Here is a 20614-nt window from a genome sequence, read left to right as displayed (position 1 = left end):
CCCCCTTTTCTACTATACTTACACCAGTTCCTGGGAAAGAGTAGGACCTCAACAAATATCACTGAATTAAGGAATTCACTCACTTCTCCTTCCTACAATAAGCAAGGGAAATTAAGAGCTAATAGGAGTTGTTTCAAGACAAAATTACAAAACTACTAGATTCATGCACCTGACTCAAGGCAGAAATGAACCCAGATATTCGGGACAGAGTCTAGTGTATCCGGTGTTTCCCAGGGTGAATTAATGCTAGCGAGCTCCTCAAGTATTAACCCAATTTTCTGTTCATCTTTATCTATAATCTTAAGATCCATTTTAATAATTAGACTCTTGCCTTTTACTTGGTCAAGAACTTTTGAGGTTTAATTAGGCATTAAAGATAGAATATCAAAAATGTCAATAAAAGCCAAGGTCACCTTGATCAGAACGGCAAGGCTCCAGGTGAAGGGCCTGCTCAGAGGACAGCAGGGCACAGGTTCGAGGACCTCGTATCTTCCCTCAGACATGGGGTGCAGAGCCAACATCTCCATAAGCAGAAAGTTGATTAACCTTTTGCACTCAGATGTCGAGTATGACTCAACACGGTTAGCATTAGAATAAAGGAATCGAGAAAAAAGCAAGCGAGTGCAAAGGGTTAAGAGAGCACCCCTTGATTCTAAGTGTTCACTTTCCTAGAGACAAGCTGAGCATTCTGCAACCTGTGCTAACTTCCTGGAGCCAGGTGGGCAGGGAGACGGGAAAGATGCTAAAAACCCAGTCATGAAATATAGGCCTGTGTATGTTTAGAAGCTGCCTCAAATCTAAGGCACCTCAAATATCTAGAGTTTATTTAATGATAAGCTTATTTAACATATTTTTCAAATTATTATTACTAATTTGTTGTTTGTTTATTAAGTTCTTGAGGGACTAAGAGCCTTTCGAGTTCTATGGTTTCCTAATATGTGAGTAAAGTTACCCCCATCCAGCACTTTAAACAAAACAAAGTTATTCAGCTTAAAGCTCAAGTGTGTCCAGTATACAAAATGAAGGCGATAATGCGAGCTCCTCATTCATTCCAGTACAGAATTTCATATTTTAATATTGAGGATAAACTTGTGATTTCCTTGGCTTTTTCTCATCCTTCAATTGCAGAAGAGGCCTGAGCATGAAGACTTTAATAGCATTTATATCAGGTAGCTACTCTACTTTCCACATATGCATAATCAGCAATTATAAAGGCTCCTACATTGGTAAAAATTTAATCTTAACTCGCACATCTTATACAGTTACAGTTTTTTCTCATGTACTTAATCTGGCTTCTCTGTGTGATTTGAATGAGTAGCAGATGCTCCGTTTGAGCTGGAAAGCATACCTAACGTATTTATGCTAATGAATGACAGTGCTTGTTCTCACATAGAGGTGATTTTATATTTATACTGATTTCCCCAATGAGCCACCAGAACCCTGTGCTCACAGTGGGGTCGGGGGTCACCTGGAGGACCGCGTCCTACCTCTCGTGGCTTACTGGCAATGGCGATGCTGCCATCCTTGTTGTACTTGATCGGTGCCCCTCCTTCTTGCACCAGCGTCCCATAGCCTGTGCTGGTGTAAAAGGCAGGAACTCCAGCGCCGCCGGCACGAATCCTCTCTGCAAGCGTGCCCTACAGGTGAGCAAGCAACACCCAAGGTGAGTACGCAACCCTCTTCACGTGGACACGGAGCATTCAGACACGGTGCCTACCCTCTAAAGCAGTGATGGTGAACCTATGACACGCATGTCAGCACTGACACGCGTAGCCATTTCTGATGACACGTGGCCGCTGAGGCGGCCGCATGCCAAGGATGAAACATTTGCTGCTCCTGAGGATGAAACATTTGCGAAATAATGTTTTTACCTCAAAGTGACACACTACCCGAGTTATGCTGTTTTTTGGCGAAGTTTGACACACCAAGCTCAAAAGGTTGCCCATCACTGCTCTACAGGATTACCATTCCAAGCGGTACCTAGCATGGTAAATTGGTGTATTTCACTAACAACACATGCTAGGAGATTAATTTAAAACAATTACTGCCTCTCTAGATAATAACCTTTCTATTCTATTTTTTTCTCTTTTTTAGTGTTTTTTTTTTTCTCATTGATTTTTAGAGAGTAAGGAGGGGAGAGGAAAGAGAGCAAAACATCGATGTGAGAGCAACATCAATGGGTTGCCTCCTCTACACACCCCAGTTGGGGACTGAACCTGCTACCCAGGCATGTGTCCTGACAGGGACTCAAACCGGCAACCTTTCAGTGCACGGGACAATACCCACCCAACTGAGCCACACCAGCCAGGGCAGCCTCTATTCTTAATCCACAACATGTAACTGTTTATTTGCATAATCACACTTTCAGCTTCCATGTTGCCTGCTGGCTTCTTGACAACATGTTCAACATCAGTCTATTTGTACTCTTTTTAAATGAGTTTTCAAATCTGACACATGTAACATCAACTATATATATTAAAAAACACAAAAATAAATTCTGGGTTTTACTGTGTGCTATATGTAGGCATGACCTGAATCTTATCATCAGTGATAATAAATGATTATTGTAGAATAATATAAAATGTTCAAATTTATCTAGAATTTATTCTAAACCATTCTCATTAAGTATTTGATCTACAATATTATCTAACTAAGGAAAAATCCGAAGTACAACATATAGGTAAATTGGTTTTTATTTTATTTTATTTTTTAATATACTTTTTATTGTTGATAGTATTACAGATATCATGCCTTTTCCCCACTTTACTCCCTCCTCCCAGCCCCTTACCACCTCCCCCCCCCCATGTTTTCACTATGCTATTGCCCGTGTCCATGGGCTATGCCTGTAAGTATGTAAATTCTTTGGTTTATCTCTTCTTACCCCCCCCCATCCCCACATCGAGGTATGTCAGTTTGTTCCATGCCTCCCTGCTTCAGGTCTTATTCTGTAAATTGGTTTTTAAAAGCCAAGAGTCCTTCAAATTTTGTTTCAGAGGAGAAACAGCTGTAGGCAAAGTGTCTTTGTACCTTCCATTGGTCACCTTCATCCCCCTGGTGGGTACCAGTGATGCCAAACCTGATTTCCCAGCTCCCTCCCACCTCCAACTGCCTTTCCACTGAGTCTGCCAGAGGGCAATAACCTCCAACAGCACATTCCAACACCCTCTCCACCACTGAGGGCTGTGGTTACGGTCCAGCTACATCCTGGTCACGCTGGACAGCTAAATGGCTAATCAGTAGTAAGAATGAGGTTAGGTATTAATGGCAGGGTGTTAATATTGTCCCAACCTGAAATCAATGTTCTACTTTAACTGGGGCCTAAACTCCAAGAAGGGACTAATGACTAGCATTTGAAACACTGAGGCATTCAAGCACATGGGATATTCTGGGGAAGGGGGGGCCTTGGGGCTGCATGGAAAATATCTTACCTTATAATAGACAAATATGCAAATTGACCTCACCTTCACTACGCCCAAGCCACGCCCACCAACCAAGCCACGCCCACCAACCAAGCCACGCCCACCAACCACGCCCACCAGGAAACCGTTGCAGGGATGCTGGGGTGCTGCGGAGCCCAAGGCCCGGAAAGCCGCCCGGGGCTTTCCGGGCCTTGGGCACCAGCCGGGTGCCTGCTCCGATCGCAAGAGCGAGCCGACCTGGGGGGTCAGCTCGCTCCTGTGATCCGGTCGCAGGGATGCTGGGGTGCGGCGGAGCCCAAGGCCCGGAACGCAGGGACGCTGGGTGCAGCCGAGCCCAAGGCCACCACCCAGGGCCAAGCCGGGACCCTGAAAGAAGGTAGAAGGCGGTGGCCACAGCCAAGACCTGGGTCCCCGGTGCCGGCAGAAAACTGGTGCAGGCAGACAGGTGAATGAAGGTCTATTGCACGAATCTTCGTGCAAACGGGCTACTAGTTTATAGATAAAACTCTTTTCTACCCTATCCAAAGGACTGAGATGACTCTACTCTGTGTTCCGGGTGTTTTAAGTTACCAACGTGCACAAAAATTCAATCCTCAAACCGGCCCTAGTTTAGAAGGTGTTTTATGTCCACCCACCCTGAATACTTCACTCCTTCTGTGTCCCACTGGGCAAGAGCCTGAAAACAGAAGGTTTCTGCAGGCAGGACTTCTGTAAGAACCACCAAACCCCACGTCCACCCCAAAGGGAGCCCTGATCCCCAACACTTCATCGACACTCCCTCCTGACTCTCAGGCCACCAAACAAGTTGCCACTACATGGAGGAGGGAGACCCTGAACTCTTCAGCTTAAAGAAAGAATGGAAAAGAAATATTAAGGAAGCTTTTCAGACCAAGATGGTAGTGTAGGCAAACGCCTGTAACTCACCGCCTCCCACAACCACATCAAAATTATAACTAAAATACAGAACAACCATCATCCAGAACCACCAGAAAGTGGGCTGAATGGAAGCCCTACAACTAAGAAAGTAAAGAAGAAAGCACACTGAGACTGGTAGGAGGTGGGGAAGCATGGAACGGGCTGGTACGGCACCCGCGTGTGCCGCTTTTTTAATCGGGAGAGAGATTGTCTCTGCAGAGGCCACCAGGAGGAGCAAGGAGTCCCAGCCCCACACCAGACCCCCATCCCAGGGTCCCAGAGCTGGGAAAAGAAGTCCCTGCAAGCAGTAAGAATTATGGGCTGTAAAAACCAGTGTGGATTGGGGCTCAGTGACACAGAGGCTGCTGGAGACCCAACTGCTCCTCCTAAAGGGCCAGCACCACAAACTGAACTTACAAGGTCCCGCTTCCTCTGAGCTCCAGTGCCAGGGTGAGGCTCTGAGGAACACAGACACATACGAGGAGGAACTGGATTATCTGGCATCGGGGCAGGAACTCAGGGGTGGCTTTCTTCCAGACAGAGGTGTTACAGGGATCATTGTTTCTATGCTGGGACCTCCCTGGTCACAGGGCTGACTGTCAGCTTCTGTTTGCTCTGCCTTGTTGATTCCCTGAGACCCCACCTCATCCAATTTACAACCCCACCCAAGCTGTGTGCAGCAGCTGTTGCATATGAATGACTTGTCCTTGCTCAGGCTAAAATCTCTCAAACAAGCTGCACCTGGGTCAGGGAGCCCTAAACCTATCAATAAAAGGCCCAAGACTCGGCACAGCACCAGCCTGTCTTGCTTCACAGCTGGGCCTCATGTGGGCACTTCCAAACCTGATACAAAGAGGAGGAATGTGCAGATCTCTCTGTAGCTCCTGCTGAGTGGCTCCAGGCAGTGGCTGACTTTACTCCTGCCTGGAGACCCAAGAGCCAGTGTACCCAGTGGTCAGTGTCAGACCATACCAGATTACAACTCTACACATCCATAAGGGACACACTCAAGGGGCAGACTCAGTGAGCACCAAAGCCCCACTGAAGCAAATCCTGCTCCATAAGGGTGTCTCCTGCACAGCAGCTCTCCCACTGAAGTCACAGCTGGTCCTCACACCCAATTGGCCTGGAGGTCAATTCCTTCCAGTGACACCAAAAGCAATCAAGGCTCAACTACAACAAAACTGTGCACATAACACACAAAGGTGTGTGCCTAGAGTACCCACCCCACGTGATTGGGGAGGCTGAGCCACCGGGCCCTATAGGACACCTACTACACAAGGTCACTCTACCAACTCAAGGAGACATAGCAGCTCTACTCAATACATAGAAGCAAACATAGGGAAGCAGCCAAAATGCTGAGACAAAGAAACATGGCACAAATGAAAGAAATTGAATTAAGGGAACTACTGGATATAGAGTTCAAAATCACAGTTATAAGGTTACTCAAAAATCTTCTAGAAACCTCCAAGGGACTTAGTGAGACCTTTAAGGATCTTAGTGAGAATGCCAAAAAAAATGGGAAAGGACCAGTCAGAAATTAAGCATACACTGACTGAAATAAAAAATAATATACAGAGATCCAACAGCAGACTAGAGGATCACAAGAATCAAGTCAAAGATTTGAAATACAAAGAAGCAAAAAATACCCAACCAGAAAAGAAAAAAGAAAAAAGAATCCAAAAATATGAAGATGGTGTAAGGAGCCTCTGGGACAACTTCAAGCGTACCAACATCAGCATTATGGGGGTGCCAGAAGAAGAGAGAGAGCAAGATACTGAAAACCTATTTGAAGAAATAATGACAGAAAACTTTCCCTACCTGGTGAAAGAAATAGACTTACAAGTCCAGGAAGCACAGAGAACCCCAAACAAAAGGAACCCAAAGAGGACCACACCAAGACACATCATAATTAAAATGCCAAGGGCAAAAGACAAAGAGAGCATATTAAAAGCAGCAAGAGAAAAACAGTTCATTACCTACAAGGGAGCACCCATACAATTGTCAGCTAATTTCTCAACAGAAACTATGCAGGCCAGAAGGGAGTGGCAAGAAATATTCAAAGTGATGAATAGCAAGGACCTACAACCAAGATTACTCTCCTTGACAAAGCTATCACTTAGAATGGAAGGTCAGATAAAGAGCTTCACAGACAAGAAAAAAACTAAAGGAGTTCATCACCACCAAACCAGCATTATATAAAACATTAAAGGTATTCTTTAAAGAAGAGGAAGAAGAAGAAAAAGATAAAAAATATGAACAACAAAATGGCAACAAATACATACCTATCAACAACTGAATCTAAAAATCAAAGTAAATGAATAAGAAATCTAATGAACAGAATAAACTGGTCAATAAAATAGAATCAGAGGCATGGAAATGGAACAGACTGGCAATTCTCAGAGGGAAGGGGAGTGGAGGGGCAGGAAGAGATTAAACAAAGATATTATATGCACATATGCATTACCTATGGACACAAACAATAGGGTGGCAAAGGCCTGGGGTGGGGCAGGACCTGGGTAGAGGGAGTCTAATCGGGGGGTGAGGGGGTGGGGGGGGGGGGAGAATATCTGTAATAATATTAACAATAAAGATTTTAAAAAATATATTAATGAAGTTCCTTTCCCATGTATATGTCCTCTGATAAAATAAGGAAGAGTGCAAAAGATATACAAGGCTAATTTTCAATAGCTCCAAAAAATGAACGCTAAGGTATCTCAACCTATAATGGAAAGATCCATATGAGTTGACCTTTATGATAACCCTCAAACATTTCAGCAAGTCCTTTTGCATGCTTCCAGTATAATTTACATTCTAATACCAAACTTTAAAATTTATCCTGTTGCCTAGAGATTTTCATCAGAAATACCTCCTTTTTCTGTTGCATAGCAACAGAAAATATTAGATTCCAGCAATCAATAGGTGAGACCTACAAAATAGCATTCTCTCTGCCTCACCCATCTTCCACAAAGACATTTCTAGGGAGAGAAAGATACATTTTAAAACAAGTTAGTATTGTAAAAGAAAAGCAGAGAATCAATCTTCTTACCTGAGGTGTCAGCTCTACCTCTAATTCACCAGATAAGTACTGTCGCTCAAATTCTGCATTTTCTCCCACGTACGAAGAGATCATGCGCTTTATCTGCTTGCTTCGAAGCAAAAGGCCCAAGCCAAAGTTGTCAACCCTGGAAGGAAAATGCAAGCAGCTTACAACCAAAGGGCCATCTGATCGAACACTAATGTCACTTACATTGAACAACATGAAATTGCATTAATTTAAAGGAATCCTATCTACGAGGCACTGAACCCACCTTTTCTCTCAGCCGCCCACCACCCAAAGAGCCCTGCCAGGTGGCTATTCTTTTCTTATTTTACAGTTGAGGAAACTGAAGCTCAAAACAGTTAAGTGATTTTTTCCCCCCAAGATCTTGGGTAGTAACATTAGCCAGTCCTCAAACCCACTTCAATCCTACTGTCCGACCCTGCCCCTCCCATTCTTTTCGCTGCTCCTAAGTGATCCTGGTCAGAAGATGAGCAAGAGATGGACTGGTCCCTGCCCTCGACTTCAGACCCAGGCAATGCCACTGTCCCTAACCTGCACTGGCCCCAAAGGAAGGCTCAGATGGAGAAAATCTTTCTGTCCAAGAACGGGGTCAAGAGCATTCTCATATTTAAAAGACAGAACTGCAGACTCTTGAAATATGGACCCAATTATATAAGCAACGATGAGTATTTTCCTCGTATCACAGATACAGAGTGAACGATGGAGACCCACTCCAGAATCCGGGCCCTGGCATGGGAAACGGTGGAAGGGCACAGGTCTGACGATCGATCATTAGTGACATCCACTCGTTTGAAAGGAGGTAAGTAGGTAGGTATGGTTCCCGTATGACAAACCACTGACATCTCTCCTGACCTTTTCTCCCATCTTCACTCCATTCTCCATCCTCACATACACAAGTGGCGGTTCCGCTCACTGACAAGCTCCTAGTTTTCAAAATGTATCACCTTCCAAGCTCCTAACCGCCCCCAGGCAGTTCTGACACCTGAATACTTCAAAGTAATCCAGGTGACAGGTAACTGCCAACCTTCTTCTAAATGTTTCATAGTCCCAGCCTTCCCATACAGAATCTAATAACACTCTCCCCCACACCCCTCATGGGTATAACAAATAGCCACATGATTTATTCTCACTTGTTTCAAAAGAAAACTGGAGCCTAAATAACACGTGCTTTCAAGTGTACTTTTGCCAGATGGGGAGAATTCCCTGAAGATTAATAATACACTTATCCACTAGAGGGCGCCCAAACACTAAAGAGTCTCAGTGTCTCTTGGAAAATTAATTCTCTGGCACACGCTCATACACATAATGCTGTGTTTGGTTGGTTGATTTTTAACCTACTCCTAATTGACACCTAAGTAGGCCCTCACTTAACAATTCTGTTCCCTTAAACGCAGCTCCATCTGCAGCCTGCCCCATCTCACCCAATGGCAGCACCCCATCCTTAGAGATCTTCAGCACAAATGAAGGGGTGATCTTTGACTCTCACACACTATGGGGACATCCTGACTCTACCTTCAAAATCTATGCAGCATCTGAGCCTGTCTCTCTCCCTCCTCTGTGACCTACACCGTCGCTGCTTCCCTGCACACCTCAGTGACCTTCCCCGCTGCTACTCCTGGCCCCTATGATCCTACTCGCCAAATGACAGCCAAACATACAGGCATAAAATAAAATGTCCGGTCATGTCATGCTCTGCTCAAGCCCTGCAATGGTATTCACTTATTCAGAGAAAAAGCAAAGGTCTCTGGGGTGGCCGGGCCCCGTGTGATGGGATGCCCGGTCCTGTCTCAACCTCACTCCTCCCAGGTCCTTCCCGCTCTGCCTCTGCTGGCCTCCTTATACTCACATCCTGCCCTGGTCCTTCACGCTGGCCTGTCTGTGTCTCCAAACTGCTCCCCCAGATCGCTGCATGACTCACACACTCCCCCCCACCCCCGCTTCCTTCACGAATCTGGCCAGCTGCCCCTCCAGGAGTCCTGCCTGGATCACCCTTCTTACACCGAAACCTGCCCTCCACCTTCATGCTCCCAATCCCCTTGCTCTTGTTCTTTGCATGGCACTATAACCCTCTAACACACTGGAAACTTACTTATTTTGCTTTGTTTACTACTATTGCCTGCCTCTGTTCATTGGAAGGTTAGGTCCCAAAAGCAGAGAACTTGTCCTGTTTTGTTCCTGGCTGCACCCCCAGCACCTGGCTGCATACACAATACACAGCGGGCACGAGAGCAACAACTGTGGAACGACTGACAAATGAATGACTTGCTTCACTTCCCCCTCCTCCCTGGCTCCTCTCTCATAAAAATGAGAGTCAAGTCCTTATGCCGGATATTTTCTATTTGCTCCCTGCGTCCCCCAACCCCACATCATTGAGCCTGCCCTGAGCCGGGGCTGGCTGACCTCTGTGGACTGAATCCTGGGCCCTGCCCTCTGGCTTCCGGTTGGGGTCAGCCACTGCTGATGGGGTCCAGCCAATGGGAGGCACCATCGGGAGGATGGGGTGAGAGGAGAATGATGTCAGGATCTGTATTCCCCTGGCTCACTCCCTGGCTAAGCTGCAGCACCCGGAATAGCCATCTCCCTAGAGCTTTGCTCCAGGTCCTAACAGCTCCCGCCCCTCCTTCCACCCGGCGCAGGGCTGCTGAGCTCTGCCGCTTACCCAGGCTGCTGGTACCCAGGCTGCTGGTACCCAGGCTGCTGGTACCCAGGCTGCTGGTACCCAGGCTGCTGGTACTTAGGCTGCTGGTACTCGGGCTGCTTTCTGAGTCCTAACCATTCCTCTAAACACAGTCCCCTTGGTAAGCTTTCCTCAGTTACCCAATATGAGTGTCCCACTGATACCCTCTGGAGCCCTGTCTAAATTACGTCATAAGATAAAATAACCCACAAAGGTGGATGTAACCCACTTGCTTTCTGTAGCATTAAATATCTGAACTCCCTCCCAGCGCACAACTCCACACCATAAACCAGAATACACTGAGTCATTCATTGACCTGGGGATTTTCCTAACCACTTTTCCATGGGTCTCTGTTTGGCTTTTCAACGCATTACACACTTGAACTTGGCCCTGTTTGGAGATGACCTCTCTGTATTTGTTGACTCTGGCTCTGGAAACCATGTGTATTTGTTGGGTTAGTTTTGTTTTTTGTTTTTCTTTTCTTTTTTTCTTTACTTTGTTTCTGGATTAGGACCTGGCATAGCAACTAAGCAGGTCACAAGATACTCAGCCAGGCGACCGCCCGCCTGGCGCACAGTTGGAGTGTATGCCTCCAAACACGCTGCTAGGCAGCTAAGAAAAGTGTCTTTCTTGCCTGTGATACAAAGTGAAAAAGTCAAGACCCTTCCTCACAATATAAGAGAGAAGAGAGACATCCGTGATCTTCTGCAAATGAACATACTAATTTCCCTAGAGAAACATGTATTAAAGCATTTTGCAGCTTTGTAGTAAAGGTAATTCTGGTGAACTCTCAGAGTGACTCTTGCTTGCCCTTAGCAACCAGCAGCATACCTACCCAGAGAGAGTTAACCTTTTCCCTCCAGCGCAACACACTCAGGTCCCAAACATGTGAGTGATTAAAGAAGTCTACATCCAAGAATGAGTTAAAGAGATACATTCATGTTCTGCAAATACTTATGAAACTGATTTGCATTTTTTGAAATCTCATTGAACTGGCTATTCTGGTCAAAATGAAACTCTGATAAGAAAGACATTGCAATCATTTACCAAACTACTCCTAGCTTACTCCCATTTTAGACATCCTTAAATCTCATTACACAAGTTATTCTTACTCTGATCATCCCAAGAGTATTGAAAGAAAAGGAAGTGCTGTCTTCAGACAGAAGGTTGATTGATGACATCGTTATATGGGAAACGTGAAATCTTCTGTGAGCTGAGCACACAAGTTCAAGGGCATACCCCAGGGGAATGCTTCCAATCAGCCAAGGGGGCCTAGACCTCCCTTCAGCCCCCCAGAGACGCAGCCGCCTCAGTAAAGAAGATCCGGGAAAGCAAAGGAGCCACTGTTTGTCTCCTGGTTCAAAGTCAGCAGTGCAGAGCCAGCCATCTTGTCTGCAGAGGCCCTCACCAAACTCCCGCCCTGGCTAGGACAGCGCTGCACCCAGGTGACGGCACTGAACTCCCATGCCTGTACTGCACAGCTATCACCAGGCAGTACTTGTTAGTCTCCCACATGGAAGTGGGGCTGGTCTTGGAGTTGTCTAAAGCCCCACCCTCAAGAACAATAATCAGGTAAACAGCCTTGTCATGAAGAAAAGGGCAGGACTAATACGACACATGCATTCTTTCCTTGGCGCTGCGATTTCATTGGTTGATACATAGTTTGTTGTGAAACTTTGGGTTCACACGGGCCTGCAATTCATATGTAAAAGTCTTCCAAAAATCAATGGAAGGCACATTGTCAGTTTTTCCTATCTTCCTAGTCAATCCACATCCAACTGATCCCAAAAGAGGGTTTCTCTTATCTAGACTAATAGACGCTACTCCACAGCAAGGTAAGTGGTGCCTCAGGGCAACAGGTCCTCCTGATCATTAAAAACAAACAAATGAAACAAAAACCATCAGGAGTCCTGCGCTTTGCAAAGATTTCCAATTCAGGCAGATCTTTCCATAAAAAGTGCCTTTTTCTAAATGAGAAAATAATGATTACTTCTAATTCCAAATTCTCTCCATTTACCCAATATTGCAAACCCTGTCATTGGCTCTCCGTTGGAGCAATGCTAAGTTTTCCTCATGTATCTGACTCAGATGGCCCAGACAAAGCCCGCACTGCTGCAGACTAAGGGTTTACACTCCCTAATCAGGAGCATCAGCGCCTTCAAAGTGCCTTCTGTGTTCCAGGAAGTAGGTGATCAGTACCTACTGTGCATCAAGAACTCATGCCTGGCTGGTGTGGGTCAGTGGTTGAGGTCACATTTTGATACCCAGTCAGGGCACATGCCCATGTTGCGGGCTTAATCCCAGTAGAGGGCGTGCAGGAGGCAGCTGATCAATGATTCTCTCTCATCATTGATGTTTCTATCTCTCTCTCCCTCTCCCTTCCTCTCTAAAATCAATGAAAGTATATTTTAAAAGAATTCATATAGCCGAAACCGGTTTGGCTCAGTGGATAGAGCGTCGGCCTGCGGACTGAAGGGTCCCAGGTTCGATTCCAGTCAAGGGCATGTACCTTGGTTGCGGGCACATCCCCAGTAGGGGATGTGCAGGAGGCAGCTGGTCAATGTTTCTCCCTCATCGACGTTTCTAGCTCTCTATCCCTCTCCCTTCCTCCCTGTAAAAATCAATAAAATAAAAATAAATTTTAAAAGAATTCATATATTACACCAGCCTTGTAAGCACTGAGCTATCTGGAAAACCCACAAAGTACTGGTCACCAAAAGTATGTTTAATAAATACAAAGTCAGCTCAAAGGGCACTGGATGTGCTTAAGAAATATCAAGTGACCGTGAATGTTACTTCCCTATTTACAGATGAGTTCCCTCTGTTACATGAGGGAGCTGAACAGTTGAGCTCTACAACCCTGCCCAGCTCTGACATTCAGTGACTCTGAGCACACAGTAGGGACAGAAAACCACTCTGAGTAACAGGATCGGCCTGCAATGTGTATCGGAGAGGATAAATACAATTCAGGGATACAAAGAAAAGCTAAAAGTTTCCAAAGGAATTCAGAAAGGGGCAAGAGAAGTTTTATACTTGCATAGGGCTTCTTTGAAGATATGTAACTTACGCCCAATTCTGAAAAATGGGGAAGATGTGGATACACAGAGAAAAGGTGGGAGAACCTTCCAGATGAAAATAATGACATAAAGAAACTCAGCAAGGGAAAAATGAGCACAAATGTAGGATCAGTTTTGTATCCTAAATAACCTGTGCTATTTGCTCTAAGCTGCATTTATGACAATAGGCTAAACTGCAAACTTAGTTAATTAAAAAAATTGTTTAAGATGTTTAGTCTTTCATGATTGACTGAGAGCTGATGATTTGTCATTTTGTATAAAAATAGCTTTTTCCTTTATAACTAAACATACCTTAAGTGCATGTCATTCATTATTAAAATGTTATGGCTTAGTGTGGACCGTTTTGATATGCGATCCTACTACCTTAAGTGCTGGCTGCGTATCCTCCTCCTTCCACCAAGACCAGCGACCTTTTTAATGATTAATGATATTCCTTACATATCATCTAGAGTAATGGCATAACGCAGTGAAAGGACTTAAAACAGATTGCAAATTGACATCCACCTTTCCTGATACAACATACAATAACATACAACATAAAGGAACATCTCATACAACATAATAACATACAACATAAAGGAATATCTCTAATTTTTAAAATGCAAGAGTCAATTTAAAATATATATATTTCAACTTTACAATATGTTTGAAATTAAAATAGAAGCACATCAGATTAAGATACAAAAATTACGCAAGTCTCCTTTACTTATGATTAAGAAGTATGGTACCGTCCTAGCCAGTTTGGCTCAGTGGATAGAGCACTGGCCTTCGGACTGGAGGGTCTCAGGTTCAATTCTTGGCCCCAGTCGAGTACATGCAGGAGGCACCCAATCAATGTGTCTCTCTCACATCAATGTTTCTCTCTGTCTCTCCCCCTCCCTCCCACTCTCTCTAAAAATCAATGGAAAAATATCCTCGGGTGAGGATTAACAACAACAACAAAAAAAGTATGACACCGAAAGTATTTGAATAGATGGAACCATGACTCCTGAGCTTATTAAACACTATCTTTTTTTCTTTTTACTTTGTTTTATTTATTGTTATTATTTTAATCCTCACCTGAGGATATTTTTCCATTGATTTTTAGAGAGAGTGGAAGAGAGAAACACTTTGATTGATAGCCTCCTGCACAAGCTCAGTCCCAGGGCCCAGGCTGGGGAGGAGCCTGCAGCTGAGGTATGTGCCCTTGATTGGAATCGAACCCAGGACCTTTCAGTCCACAGGCCAATGCTCTCTCCACGGAGCCAAACCAGCTAGGGCTAAACACTATCTTTTGATGTGGGAGCACATTGCTCATTTAAACGGGAAAACTTTCATTTCGCTGATGGACTCTGTAAATATCATGGAGAACTGTCATTCCCTTCAAACCAATGGTCTTAAACGTGCACTCGCCCTGCATTGTTGCTGACTGCGGTGAGCCCTTTGACTCCGGTCTTCAGCAAAGCTCCGATGAGGTTCTCTGGAATGCCACACAGCCCGAAACCTGTAAGAAGCCAAAAAGGTCAAGCGTTCGTGAAGAGAGGAAGGTTGTTTCAGGGAAATGTGTGTTATTCTCTTTTAATAAAAAAAAAAAAGACACTCTATAAGCACATATGAGACCTACTAAGCAAAATGCACAGTATCTCAGCAACTCCATAAATAGACATAAAGCTGTTCCCAAATGTTTGACACCAATACACAGCACCAGGCATCACTGTCCGGCCCTCCATTCATGGGTATAAAGCCAAGCATGATGTGTTCATACGGCTACACATCATTCTTCTTGCACTTAACTGCATATGGACTACTGCCCCACTTTGTCATTGAACCCGAAACAGTCAGGGTGTCGCCATCGAAAGGAAAACAACACTATTACTCACCACCAACCAGGATCTTGGCGCCGTCAGGGATATCTTTTACAGCTTCCACAGGATCTTTGTAAAATTTGGTATGGCGACGCGTGCTGGTTGAAAAATAGCAAACGCCTCCCTAAAACATTAAAGAACATTTGAAGTGAATCATCATTTGGCGATATGTCTTTACATGCGTAGCAATTTATTCAATTTTTATATATACAAGGGCAGTTTCACTATGGCCTCTTTGAAAGAGTGGGGCTGTAAGTAGTTCATCTTAAGAGTGGAATGAAGCCCTAGCCGGTTTGGCTCAGTGGATAGAGCATTGGCCTGCAGACTGAAGGGTCCAGGTTCAATTCCAGTCAAGGGCACATGCTGAAGTTGCAGGCTCCATCCCCAGTTAGGGGTGTGCAGGAGGCAGCCCACCAATGATTTTCATCATTGATGTTTTCTCTCTCTCTCCCTTCCTCTATCTGAAATCAATAAAAATTAAAAATTAAAATAAATACTGGTAAATAAAAAGGAGTGAAAGAGACATACTCTATCCAGATTATCATCGGAGTCCCCTCATGATCTATGTCTTCTATTATACAAGGGACAATGCTGTGATATTTGTGGCCACACAGAAATAGATGGCCCAGATACTAGCACTCAAATTCCCAATAATGGCATCATCAAGCAATGATTTCTAATAGTAACCTAACCTTCCATTCAATCCACAAATACTTACTGAGAGCCTACTATAGGCCAACTACTGTGGCATTGACTGCAACCTAGTCAGTATTAAGACATGATTGCCGCTCTCAGGGACATACAGCATGACCAGTACTACCTGGTCCAACAATGTTGGGTAACAGAATGCCTCCTAAAGGAACAAGTAAAGAACAGCACACAGAATGACTCCTCCCCCTCTGGGGCTTGGAGTCCTGGATGCTGTTGAAAAGGAGCAAATGATTACCTGCAAGGGAGGCATGGCTAGAATTACTATCACCTCGTCAGCTTTCAAAATCCATTTTAAACTGTTTCGGCCTTTATACTTCATCCTCAATAGGGAAGGGAAAAATTAGAAAGCCCATATGTTGCAAGCAATCACTCATACTCAACCTCTCTTTTTAGATATATATAAAAGCTCTCCTTTAGTCTCATCATATACTCAACCTAAAAAGAGGAAGGAGAGAAAATGACACCTGACTCCTGACATGTGGTCACCTTAACAAGTCCACTGCCAATCAGCCTCCCAGACAGACATCCTGGTGGGGGTAAGGTAACAGCACAAAATAGCATTCTCTTCATCCTCTAAAAACTCCTTTTAGAAAAAGTGTCACTTAGTACAAAAGCCTATTTAAGAGAACTATACTGAAAGTCAAATGAGATTTGCAGAGGTAGAGGGTCACACAGATGACTTTTGTCCCTTTAAATTTCAACCGTGGTCAAGGTCAGGTAGGGCATGAGGTAGAGCTGGCACATCACCCAACGCGGGGAGCAAGTGGAGGCAGAGACAGAAAGGAAAGTGCTTATCTTCAAGTAGCAAGGAATTTTTTTATTCTGTTTTAAACACAAATACATTTTTAATCTTGGAAATTAAAAGTTTGGAGCCTGAATAAATAGGTGAACAGAGCGCAAAACAGAGTTGAGGGTATCTCCTAGAAACGAGAGAAAAATTCACAGACATGTAATCCAACCAACTCGTTTCGCAGGTCGTGCTTCGAAAGCTTAGGAAGATCTTGTCCCGTCCCCAGCACTTTTGAGGCAGGACCAGGCCCCGGGTTTGCGCCTTCTAGCACAAGGTCCTTCCACCACCACAATTCTCCGTGGTCTTTCAAAGTCCTCGATCTTCTTCTACTTCTATTTCACTCTTTATACAAACAAACCTTTCTGCGTGTCCTGCTTCCTCACACAGAAGTCTGCTGTCAATCTCCAGTGAGGAGTCCAGCCTTAGCAGGCCGGGAGGAAGGAGATGAAAGATGTGTCTGCAGGGGGTGACATTGCCCTGAACTATTTATCCACGGACAGAAACACAGTCCTGTGGAGAGGAAGTCAGAAGAAAACTCGTTTCTTCTGAGACCCAGAGAGCGCTTCAGATTCACGCAGCATAGACTGGGCAGGGCCTCCGATCCCTTCTTTCAGCAGATAATCATGTCTTCATGCCAGTCAGAAATCACCGAGGAGCTGGGCACACACACCCAGAAAGTTCCCCAGCAGTATTTTATTTTAATTTTTTATCTTTTTTTTTTAAATTTATTTCAGAGAGGAAGGGAAAGAGAGAGATAAACATCAAGTATGAGAGAGAGAGAATCATTGATCAGCTGCCTCCGGCACGCCCCACACTGGGGATCAAGCCCACAACCCAGGCATGTGCCCTGACCCAGCGGGGATGGAACCATGACCTCCTGCTCATAGGTCAACACTCAAGCTGTGTCCACACCGGCCTGGCCCTCAAAAGTATTTTAGAAAAGACCCAAGAGTTTCACATTTATCCTGATAACCAAGAGTTTAAAAGCAGTAAAAGTGACTCATGTTTCCAGGGACTATGAGGAGAGCTCAGAACAATGAAGACTCTACAGGCACTCAAATTTGTGTGTGTGTGTTTTGTTTTGTTTTGTTCATTTTTCATACATTCATTTGACAGCGTTTGTTGTCATTTATTATCCATGTTATGCTGACATTTGATATCTGATGGTTGAGAAACCAATGGTGTGGCATAACGGGCCACACTCCCCATCTCTGAGTCGAGGGAGTACTGCCAACACCTTCTAAGATTAGGCGGGGGGAGGAGGCCTCTAATAATATCTACCTATCTTTCCCCTTAGCTCTAAGCTGCTCTCAAATTGACCTCTACCTTCTAATATATTCTTAATACCAAAACAATGATATGAAAAGACCCAAGCACCATCTGCTAAATAAACAAAGAACCTTTGAGTTTGAATAAGTTACCTAAAAGAATGAAGAATAATAAATTGTTCAGCTTTGACATCTATTTATTGTGAGATAATCCCCCCTACCCCCAAGTCCTCCTTTATGTTCCCGTAATGTATTTTGTTTTGTTTTTCCACTCTCTTACCTTCAGCAAATTTCCATGTTATTATTACCACTATTTCTGCTAATACTATTGGGGGAGCTAAATAGTAATGACTCAGTACTGAAGTGTAAGAAGTAATCAAAACTCTTACAGTGCAACATTTTTATATTTAATCCATTTCTCTTTAGAATAAATTTTGTCTACAGATTCTCAAAACTCGTGTTTTTTGCCCTCTACATCACATTTTTACACTTGACCTTTGAGGTTTGATTCTACTGTTGAACCTAAATGTTATCACATGACCTCCCAATCCAGAATCTTTTTCCTCTCTAACCACTTCTGCCATATTTCTTGCCCCTAAATTTCTCTTTTTCCTGCCACTCAATACTGCAGAACTTAATGAAAATGCACTTCATTTGGAAGGCCTTTCAGGGAAAACCCACAAAGCACACTGCTTTTTCACTTTACAATACATTTTATCTTAATGATATGGAACTGTACACCCAGCTATTTGTTACCTTCCAGTTAAATAAGGCAGGACATAGGAACGTTGATACTGCCCACTTCACTATCGAAGTTTGATTAACAGAAGCAGGGAAGAGAGGCCACGTGGAGAGGCGAGGAGAGCCCTGTTAGGAGGAACAGGCAGTAACACGCAGGGATACACACACCCACAGACCTTCAAGGACGAGGATGGCCATGGCCAAAGGAGGAGCTGATGTGTGCTGACATGCTTTAGCTGTGCAGGGGAGGGGAAATAATTTTCCTTCTACCCTTTTAGGCTCTTTTGACTGCTCTGATCATCAAATTGACATGAGGCAGGAGAAGATGATCAAATGTATCACGTACATATGGGGGTTCCACTAGAATATGGGATCCAAGGAAAAACTGGGCAGCTGAGGCTTACAAGCTATCTTGAGCTAAAGAGAAGGAATAGTGGGGGGTGGGGGAACATCAAAGGGCAAGAAGGCAATTCACGTGGAGATGGAAAAGCATATATTTGGTAAGTAAATGTTTGCTGGGCCATCTTTAAACAGTGAGACCCACAGAGGACATTGACCAAACAGGTCTTGCCACATCCCCATCTATCACACACTAGCTCACATTATAGCTCTGTCTGATGTCTCCCTTCCTGGAGCAGGTCCTCTATCTAAAGTCTTTCAGGCAGTTAGTGGGGAGGTCAAAGGTTTTTCCTGAGTCCTTCCTTAAAAATAGCCAGCTTCAAATAATCAATATCCCAAAAAAGGCATATATGGGGTGGCAAGCTCTCCTTCCTCTCAGCCGTCCAGCACGAAGCCAGTGTGCCCCAGGCGGAATGTTCATCTTAAACTAAACACCGCCAAGTCCGCACTTAGGACATGAATACATCACAAGGCAGGCGCTCGCAGGGAGTCACTAACACCAGGCAATTCTCCCCGCAGTGGCAGCTTGGCTTTCGAGGGGACACCCATGTTCTCTTCCAATGCAGGTGCGATGCCCGGCACTCGGAAGGAGCGGAAGGAGCGCAGACGGAGTGATGCTTCCCGCCTGGTGCGCCAGGAAGCGGAGGGGCTGGCCAAACCTCACTGATGCGGTGGGAATCCTGGAAGGAGCAGCTGCGTGAGTCAAGGTGCAGAGAGGGGAAAGGGGCCCATGGAGAGAGGCTAGAGCAGTCTGGAGAAAGAGAGGGAGACTGAGGCAGGCCGTTCAAGGCCTTAAAGACCACATGAAAGAGTTTCAGCTTCCTCCCTCCATGAGGAAAGAACAGCAAAGAAGCAGACAGATGTCACAGCTCTCACATGAAAACCTACACTGGGGACGGGGCAGGGGAACTCACTGGTTCCTTCATCCATCCGCTTCTTCCAAAATACCTATTTTGTATCGAATATAGTAAGTACTGGGGACAGTGCTTTAAAGAAAATACCATCCAAGCTCTGATGAAACCTGCACACTAGCGAGGCTAACAGTCACCAAATAATTACAAATAATTACAAAATGAGTACACGTGACACCAGTGATCAACTAGAGGTAGAGGGAGGAGAGGAGAGAATGTTTCAAGTTTCACACTGGATGGACGCTGGTCTGTTAACCATAAAGAAAAGGAAACAAAGCAAGGGAGGGAAAGCCACCTGTGGCTGGTTCCTTCTGAGTCAGAAGAGCTTGACGTGCTGAGGGACCTCCAGGCGGAGTCGCCCAGTAAGCTACCCTGGGAGGCCTGCAGCTCAGCAGCCTGGGGTTGGAGAAAGGCCTGGGAATGACAGTCACAAGGAAGACAGGTGGCTAACGTGTTAATGGCGATTTTTTTTTTTCCAGTAATAACTTTCTATAAGGAATAGAGAAAACAGTACTAAATACTCCCTCTGAAGTAGTCATGGAGAAGGGACCTTCGGATAGTCTATTCTAATCTAAGTTCTTGCCAGTGGTTCTGGAAGTGCAGTCCTCAGACCAGCAGCCTTCACATCACCTGGGAACTTTATTAATGCAAACTATGGGATCCCCACCCAGGACCAACTAAATCAGAAATTCGAGGGGGGTGGGGGAGGGTGGGGAGAGACTGTTTGATAAAGCCTCCAGATAATTCTGATGCACCTTCAAGTTTTATAGACTTGCCTATTACAGATTTTTTTTTTTA

General features: G+C 44.8%; 1 protein-coding gene across 1 annotated transcript in view; it reads right to left on the bottom strand.

The window, feature by feature from the left end:
* Nucleotides 1-20614, bottom strand: part of OXCT1 (3-oxoacid CoA-transferase 1) — a 119206-nt gene that overhangs the window by 96661 nt on the left and 1931 nt on the right. Inside the window, exons 2-5 of the mRNA XM_008155618.3 lie at nt 15012-15120; nt 14545-14635; nt 7384-7519; nt 1488-1637 (exon numbers count right to left, since the gene is read on the bottom strand). Of these exons, the coding sequence (XP_008153840.2) occupies nt 1488-1637; nt 7384-7519; nt 14545-14635; nt 15012-15120 (486 nt within the window). The remainder of the gene's footprint in view (nt 1-1487; nt 1638-7383; nt 7520-14544; nt 14636-15011; nt 15121-20614) is intronic.

The sequence above is a fragment of the Eptesicus fuscus genome, chromosome 4, assembly GCF_027574615.1.
Source record: "Eptesicus fuscus isolate TK198812 chromosome 4, DD_ASM_mEF_20220401, whole genome shotgun sequence".
Classification (NCBI taxonomy): Eukaryota; Metazoa; Chordata; class Mammalia; order Chiroptera; family Vespertilionidae; genus Eptesicus; species Eptesicus fuscus.
Note: the sequence above shows the minus strand (reverse complement) of the source record. Positions and strands in the feature narration are given on the sequence as shown.